The sequence below is a fragment of the Thunnus albacares genome, chromosome 17, assembly GCF_914725855.1.
Source record: "Thunnus albacares chromosome 17, fThuAlb1.1, whole genome shotgun sequence".
In the NCBI taxonomy this organism is placed as follows: domain Eukaryota; kingdom Metazoa; phylum Chordata; class Actinopteri; order Scombriformes; family Scombridae; genus Thunnus; species Thunnus albacares.
Genome location: NC_058122.1, coordinates 20417635 through 20426570, shown reverse-complemented (window position 1 = coordinate 20426570; position 8936 = coordinate 20417635). Strand labels below are relative to the sequence as shown.

Genomic DNA, 8936 nt, shown 5'->3' with positions numbered 1-8936 from the left:
TAAAGGTTATTTTGTCAGTGAACCCCCTGATTATGCACTGATTGTGAATAGATTGCTGAGCGCTGCAGCCTCCCTCCATACCTTTGCACTGCAATCCTTTTCTGCAGTGAAGTGTGAACATTAAAGTGAATGTGGAGGAGGAGTCCTTACTAGGGGGAGAGGGGTTGGGTGGAAGGGGTGGAGGCGGGGAAAGAGTAAGACAGCAGCAATACAGGCAGATAGCGATATACTCTGGAAGAATAGAGGCTTCAGTGTGAAGAGTATGAGCATCTTAACAGAGCAGGTCTGCCGGGAGTGTTCCTAATCAGAGTGCAGCGCTGAAGCTTTGGATACTGTCCACTAATCATCACCCTGGTATGTTTATCATATTGCATCTGCCTTATCTGCATGCTGATTCTGCTGTCTGTACAGAATAGAAGTATTTAAATGGATCTATAGAACATCTGCAATGCAAATGAATGATGCACAACCAGCATTTTTCTTTTTGAACATTCGATTACAGGATGCAGAAATGCTATAGCTGTTTGGCTGATATCTAAAGTTTGGCTGTTTTCCTAACATCAGGCAGAGAAAGAATTCATATCATGTATCGTATTCCAGCTTGTGTTGCCTTATCTATGCCTCCTCATCATTTTTTTATATGTTGAAACCTCTCCTCTCCTCTCAAAATGAAGATGTTTTCCCATGGAGTCTGGTTCAGGCTGAGCTACATCCCCATCAACCCTCCTCCTCCTCCTCCCTCTGGCTCTGCTGTTTTCATTACTCATTGTTTCATTTCCAAAAAAATTCTAATTATGCCCTCGCATCCATCACAATGCGCTCAGCCAAAGTCTGCAAATTCCACAACCTGTCAAGTCCCAAACGCTCTATTACCAGCTCATAAAGCTCCTGTGTGCCAATCCCTGTTTTCTCTGATCCTCCCTGAGACTCTTGCACATGTTCAGCGCTGGCTGATCTTAGCCCTTGTATCCCAATGCAGTCAGAAATGTAATATCAGCTCAGATTGTCTTCCCTATGGAAAGAAAGAGAAATCAGCCACTCCAAGAAAGAGACTGCTGAAGTCAGGCATGGAAACAGAGCTGTGAGGAGAATTCCTCTGCAGTACCCAGCAAGTATAACCCTGCCTCTTTAAAAGGTTAATAAGAAAATATTACAATGTCTACAATCTCCACTTATTATGACTCATTTACTTGCCATTGACTGTGATCAGTATATCCTCTTCATTTTGCCCTCAGTCATGTTTCTGATTACGCTGATAGACCGGCAGCAGAAGAGTTTAATACTCAAAGGATGTTGAAAGTTTAATAATGTTTCACAGTTAATTTTAAGCTGGTTATTGCTGAGATTTGATGAGTGAAGCATAAAAGCCAGAGGATGACTTACAATAATGTCACAACATATTAGTTTTTATAATCTACATTTATGGCAATTTATTTCCCTGTGATTGTGGTTTTCTCTCTTTGAAAAAGACAACAGACTTGTGATTGATTTCATCATCAATTCTGGGCAGACAAATGCCAAATTGAATTCTGATCTCTCCATCTACATGTAGCTTTGTTGCAGTCTGAGCTTCTTATTGTTTCAATATTATTTCAGCTCCATGAATTTTATAAGCCATCACATTTGTACCGCCATAGATATGCAGCATTAATTCATCACGCTGTGCCTTTCATATAAAATCCTTGTCTGTTCATTTAGGTAGAGTAATTAGCAACCTTTATTCATGCCTCTTCAGTTCAATTCAGATCAAGCTGATTTGTTGCTCCAGGGTTATTACATAAAAAAAAGCATTTTCCCTCCTTCTTCTCAGTCTAAAAAAATCTGTGATGGCTGTAGCTTGAGCTTGGCATAGCTTGATGTTCAAATACATCGGTTTCCTTTTTCCAGTCATGACTGGAAATTGCAAGTGTAATGCATATTCTGTGGTGGTAATCAAGAAGATAACAGTTTTGAATGAAAATGTTGGCTTTAAATTGGAGCCTTTCTCCTCAGTTTGGGTTTTTTTACACACGAAAAAGCTACAAGAAAAGTGCCATTTCTAAACGCAGTCCAATGTTTGAAGGTAATATAACATGCATTTCTTTCAACACTGGAGATTGTCAATTTAGGAATTGTCAATGAACAGGTGTCACATTGAAGTCTACACGGCATAAAAATGAGAATTTCCTCTTTTTTTAGAGTCAGAGTGAGGAGCTGATTAAAATGCACTTGAACCCTGATACGCTGTGTCTGTTTCCAGCTTCCAATCATTAACTCTGGTACTCCAACAGGTCTGAATGGCAGTTGACCTGCAACCTGACCTCACTGTGATTTCAGATGTGATGGAGCCTGCACATGACAATCTCAAGAAATTTCCATTTCATAAACTAAGGATAGTTTTGAAGGGCCTGTCAAATATACTGTAGCAATAATGTATCCAATTGATCAACCCTAACTCATAAATTACATGTATGTGAGATTTGTATCGTAAATACAATATCTTATAAATAATAAACCTTGTGTCATGACAGCAATGGTTTTGCCACGTAACCTTTTTTGTTATTATTATATTTTAAATTCAGATATGATGAAATTCCATAGAGATCAACCGACTCTTGACAAAGAACATACGGATGTATCATTATCAGAAACATCAAGGGAAATAACCAAAAACAGCGATTTGCAGACCCAGCTGCTCATTTAATGCAGTTCAACATTTTGATCCATAATTGAACTCTTTGACAGATGGATGGGATTAAATTATCTCTCCACTGTGACTCATCAATTTCACCATGAAGAACAGCTCTTTACTTTGAAGCCCCAATTTTGTACCACTCATAATCCAACAACATGACAATTTGACAAAAAAAGCCCAAGAGTGCATACTGACATTGTAGATATAATTTAATGAAACTGCAATACATTAAAAGCTCTAAAATGACATTGTTATTGGTCAGAGATTGGCAGAGATAAATCACTGCTGTCAGACTCACTATGAAGAGATGATCACTTAAGATGTTTTCTAGGCTGAAAGCAAAAATCCCCCAGCAGAGATGGACTTCTGCTCTTTTCATTTTTGATCGAGTGACTCTGACAAGACAACAGCACTCAGACCACTTTCGGTTAAAGACACAATTTTCTGGATTAGGGAGGAGAGGAGTTGAATCAGCTGCTGTGAGTGGTTTGGTTCACTTACCTGTAAATCCTCTGGTTCCTATTTGAACCCAACAAATCGCCGCAGTGATGACAGTGAAGCATTTTATCCTCACTTTAAAGGTGACCCTCTTTCCTTCTGTTACAGCAAAAGAACAAAAATAGTATTGTGTTTAACATTCTTTTAAACTGATTTAACATTTTAACTTAAGACTGAAAGTGTAAAAGTCAAAATGCATTTCAGGAGCTTCATAACTGTAGATTTACTGCATTGCAGCATTACTTTTAATTAAACACTGAAAATAGTCCAAGGACACATATGACAAACGTCACCAGCCAGTTAAAACCTTATTCTTTTCTTATTAGTATGTGTGACATTACTCAACAGGGGATTAACTGGATAAAGAAATCTTCTGGTGCATGCAGGCATGTCAACTTTCTCAAAATTATTTGAGAAGCTGCAAAGACTAACTTGTCATTAAACCCCGTCTGAGTGAGCTTCTTTGTCATCGTGTCAATACTGACCACTGGTGCATAAGCCTTGTCTTCAAGGGACGTAAATAAGACAGGATTGGGAAATGTGGTTTCACAACAGTGCTGCTTTTAGACAGTTGATATGATTTAAGACATAGTAATACAGTTAAACCCTTAGGAATCATGATTGTTATTATTATTTTCTTGTTCCAGACTTGCAAAATGTCTGATTTCGAGGATTTCAACAAACTAGGAGGGCAGATGAATGTGTCTGAAAGCTACCAGCTGAACCCCACCAGTGTGATTGTGTCGGTGGTCTTCTCGCTCATCTTCCTGCTGGGCACCATTGGCAACAGCCTGGTGCTCGCTGTGCTGCTGCGGAGTGGGCAGGTCGGATACAACACAACCAATCTGTTTATACTCAACCTGAGTGTGGCCGACTTCTTTTTCATCATCTTCTGCGTTCCCTTCCAAGCCACCATCTACTCTCTCGAGGGCTGGGTGTTCGGTTCATTCATGTGCAAAGTGGTCCACTTCTTCATTAACCTCACCATGTACGCCAGCAGCTTCACCCTTGCTGCTGTGTCTGTTGACAGGTATGTTATTATTAGCTATTGTCAGTTCCAGAGGAGAAAATATCTGTGCACATAAACATGGTTATTACAGTATGTTATATAACACAAAAATTACGTATAATTCTCTTATTTTTTTCAGTTTAACTACCATATGTGACTAACCTAACAACCCAATTAAATTTCAAATTACACTGACGTCATTTTTATAAACATAGAGCAGCAGAGATGATTAGTGTAAATAGCTCTGCTTTTCAAGAAGGCTACATTTCCCATAAATCCCTTTGCTTTATGTTGCCAAAGGTTGTCACTACTCATCATTTTTATATGTGTTTGGCTTTACTTTACTTTCACCATTAATAATTGTTTTGATAAGATCCTTATAGCGGTACTTTGTGGCCTCAAATTACTAATTCATGCTCTCATTTACTTGTGTTAAACCTGTTTAGTAATTCCTACCCTCAAATTCAATAATTGGTTCCTTTTAATTAATTTTTCATGCCTATGAATTACTAATTATATGCCCTCAAATTACTTAATGAATTCCTTCAGATAAATAGCTGTAAGTTATCACCCTTTATTGTCCTCTTGTACTCTTGTCCTTGTCTTTCTCAGCTTTATTTTAAACTTTGACTGAGATACATGGATATCCTTTGGATTCTGGCTGTTAAACACAATGCTGTCTTATCTCTGACTTCCAAACATATGTTCGGGATAACAAGTTCTTTCTGCAGTGCTGCATTACTTCATAAATACTCAGGTTCAAGGTTCTGGAGCAGCCTTCCTCCTCAGGAGAGAAGAAGGAGAGAACAAATTCATGAAAGTTTTAGTCATTCAAGGGAACAAATTATTCATCCAAGGGAATGATTTAAGACGTTCAAGGGCATGAGTCACTACAACGAGAGAATGAAATAGTACATAGGGTGCACAAACTGGTAATTTAATGCTTTGTAATTTCAGGGCATATACTATTAATTTGAGGGAGGAGTTCTGGGAGTGAGCTTTGTTTGCACTGGAGGAACATCACTTTCCTGCAGTATTAGAACTCTAAGACCTTACAGAGACCCTCAATCTGTAATTGAATATCTTATGAGAGAATCATTCATTATACCCAGCTGAAAATTATATCCCTCACAGAGAAGGTTCTAAGTTGTTGGGCAATATTATCAGCTCAGTCAATATGGACAGAGTCAGTGTGCACCTGCCTTCTGCTGCGGAAACCCTTTGCTCACACTGGCTATGTTTACACTTTATAGAGGATCCAATAGATTTTCACCTTGCCAACCAGACGTTTCCTCCTCAGACTGGAAAAGAGCAGGAACATCTGACTTTGGAGGTTAATGAATTTCTCTCGTTTTCCTCCCCCAGTTCCTCTGTAACAAGTGAAAAAAGCAACAGCTTACAGTTTACACTTAAAACTAGGAATCCCCAGCAGGTATTAAATCACAGTTCAGCCTGGATGAACAGCAGCACACTCATCCGCTCTTTTAATGGAAGGCATTTGCCGCTGCAGTATGCTACCCAGGGGCGGATCATACATTTACTGTGATTTTATGCCTGAGAAAATGATTCCATATAAAACAAAACAATTTACAGTTATTGCTTTTAATCAGGGAATTAATTTGCACTTGCAGTTTAAAACATATACTTGAGATCTGGAGCATGCATAAGGTAACAGTACCAAAAAAACAATGTACAGTAGATGATGCTCAGTTATTAATGCACTCTCATACACAAAATAATTTTTAACACCTATGTATAAATATCTATGTGTTGAGGCTGCAGTTATGCATAATTATAATATGGCAGTTAATGTCTTCTTGAATTTAGTATGATCACTATAAGTATCTCTGCAAATAGACACATCAGCATCTGTGTAGAGCCAAATAGTGAAGTGGGTGATTTGTGTTTCCCAGGAAACTTTGAAGTTAAGTCATGGTTCAATTTTACAGAAAATGTGATGATTCTGTTTTACCCTTTAATTGGTTTCTTATTCAGCAAAACCTCATTTAGAGGCATAACACAAATGTAAAAGGCAAATCATCTTGACAGACATTAACAGACTGTCCAGTAGCTTGTGCTTTCTTATAAATCTGACAATTTCAGCTAAGCTTCGTCCAAGCCACTGAGCTTCCATATGTGACAAGTAGGTCACAATATCTGCTTCATTCCCCTTTCATGTTGCATTTAAGTGTCTTTGGCCCCATTTCAGTAAGGTTTCAAGGACTGTTTCTTATGTTTGTGGAGAGCTGGTTCAAGTGTTCTGTAAATGAGGATGGAGAGGACATGAATTTGCAGTGTTGCTTTTGGGCAAAAGAACCTGCAATAGCTTGAAAATTCCCTGTGAACATTAGCTCATAAAACATCATAAATACTCATGAATATAGCTTTACATGTGCAAAGATGGATAACACAGGTGATGATGAGACAATAATATGTAAAAAGCATTGTGGTGTCAGAGTAGTGAAAGAGATTTGTTCCATGAAAATATTAGGAAAATATCATTTAAACCTCTTTTTCATGTCAACACATGGTGAGTGGATTTGCGCTTTTATCACCCACCTGTTCAGCAGCATCAAAAGCATGGCCCAAGGCACAGTCACATCTTCTGCTATTGTCATGGTTTTACCAGGTGATGCATGCCAGATCAGACTCTATTGAAAAGTTTTATTTAAAAATGTCTTTTGTTGGGATTTTGTGGTTATGATATATTTCCCTAAAGGCTTTTTTATACAACAATACCCACAAACAGCTTTAGTGTGAATGACTATCATCCAGTTCTCTCAGTATGAGATATGATGCTTTTAATGGCAAGCATGGAGGTGGCAGCATCCTTTATGGATAGTAGATGCTCCCTTCCCATAATCAAACTATTGGTGGTTACCAAAAAGCAATTGTCATGACCTTTACACTCATGCGTCACTGTATTTGATTTGCAAAAAAAGAATGTATAATATACAAACTTTAAATTCAGAAAGTGATTAGTTTCTGAGGAATTTACTTACAAATTTAATGTTTAATTGTAAATCAATCAAAATGTATGGCTTGTTTTCTTTTGGATTCAGATTTGGATTTCAGTTTAGATGAGTTCAGAGAGGAGACACGTCCTTGTGATTGGCTATCTCACAGCCAATCACAATGTGCAGGCAGGACTGTTACAGTAACATGCAGGAAGGATATTTTATTACTATGAAGTTAAGAGTTGTTAAGAGCAACCCAAGAATCCGCTTAAAACCAGATAAAGTCAGCAAGTTCACTAATTAATGCATTAATAATTCAGTATTATTTTTTTCTGTCTTTGTAGGTATCTGGCGATTCGTTACCCGCTACGCTCCAGAGAGCTAAGAACCCCTTGTAACGCAGTGGTTGCCATGGTGATCATCTGGGGTCTTTCTCTGGTCTTTGCGGGTCCTTATCTCAGCTACTACGACCTGATTGATTACGCCAACAGTACTGTGTGTATCCCTGGCTGGGAGGAGCAGAACCGCAAAGTGCTGGACACGTGCACGTTCATGTTCGGCTATGTCATCCCTGTGCTGATTGTGAGCCTCTCGTACACTCGAACCATCAAGTACCTGTGGACGGCTGTCGACCCCCTGGATGGCATGTCAGAGTCCAAGAGGGCTAAACGCAAAGTCACCAAAATGATCATCATTGTCACCGTGCTTTTCTGCATATGCTGGCTGCCGTACCATGTCGTGATCTTGTGCTACCTGTACGGAGACTTTCCTTTCAATCAGACCACGTATGCCTTCAGGCTCCTCTCTCACTGCATGGCCTACGCCAACTCCTGTGTCAACCCCATCGTGTACGCTCTGGTGTCCAAGCACTTTCGCAAAGGCTTCAAGAAAGTATTTAGCTGTATTCTCAGTAAAAATGGGAGAAATAAGGTCCATGTGGTTCATGTTGCCAACACTGTGCCTGGGTTTGAAGCAGCCTCTACGGAAGTGTCACAGATGAACGAGGAGAATGTACGACAGAATGAATGCGAAATGATTAACAGGCCGATTGCAGAGCCAAGAGAAGCCACAGTGACACTGAATTTGCCCTTTCAGCGGCAGACTTGACAAGTGAGTCAGCTTTGCTGACATGCTCAGTACAGATTGCCTTATGTTAAAGACACTGCAGCTAATATTTTACAAAATGTGTTAAATGCTCATCATGACATTCATACTATTGGTGGCAAACAGGAGGAGATTAAAGGATTCATGCACAAACATGTTTACAGATATAAATATAGAGTAACATTGTGTACACAGTGAGTCCACTACCAAAAATGTTTGTTTCAGTCCCATTCTACTTACTTAGATATTCAGTAAATCAGAAAGGTTTGTCAGTATTTACTAAAAGAGAAAATTTCTCAGTATTTCCTGTTTCCACCATTTGCCTTAACCATGGCTTGCACTTTGGCATTTCTTTAAGTTTTTGCAGTATTCGACTATCCATATTACTTCAGCACTTTTAAAGGGGCCATACTTTTCAGTGCTTGTGCATATATATTTGGGTCTCTGATGTGCCTACTAACACACAAACTGTATGTAAGTCAACCCAGTCAGTTTGGTGTGGGCTGGCTTCCTCTCTATTCCTGTGATTCAACAAGCCATTCAGATTTGATGCCCCTTCTTAGGTCACCAATTGTATCGCCCCACCCCCCCATCCATGCTTCTATCTGAGTTTCCACCCACTAAATTTCCTGACGTCCGCCATGTTTTTCTTGCAAGTGCTGGTCAGGACCCAGGTAAACTAAGCTAAGCTAAA

At 39.1% G+C, this 8936-nt stretch overlaps 1 protein-coding gene across 1 annotated transcript; it reads left to right on the top strand.

Moving 5' to 3' along the window:
- The first annotated feature begins 3828 nt into the window (after positions 1 to 3828).
- On the top strand, positions 3829 to 8671 carry galr2b (galanin receptor 2b). The gene is made up of 2 exons (XM_044332077.1): positions 3829 to 4202; positions 7483 to 8671. The coding sequence occupies exons 1-2, from the start codon at positions 3829 to 3831 to the stop codon at positions 8243 to 8245; spliced, it is 1137 nt and encodes a 378-aa protein (XP_044188012.1). The 3' UTR covers positions 8246 to 8671.
- The last annotated feature ends 265 nt before the right edge of the window (positions 8672 to 8936 follow it).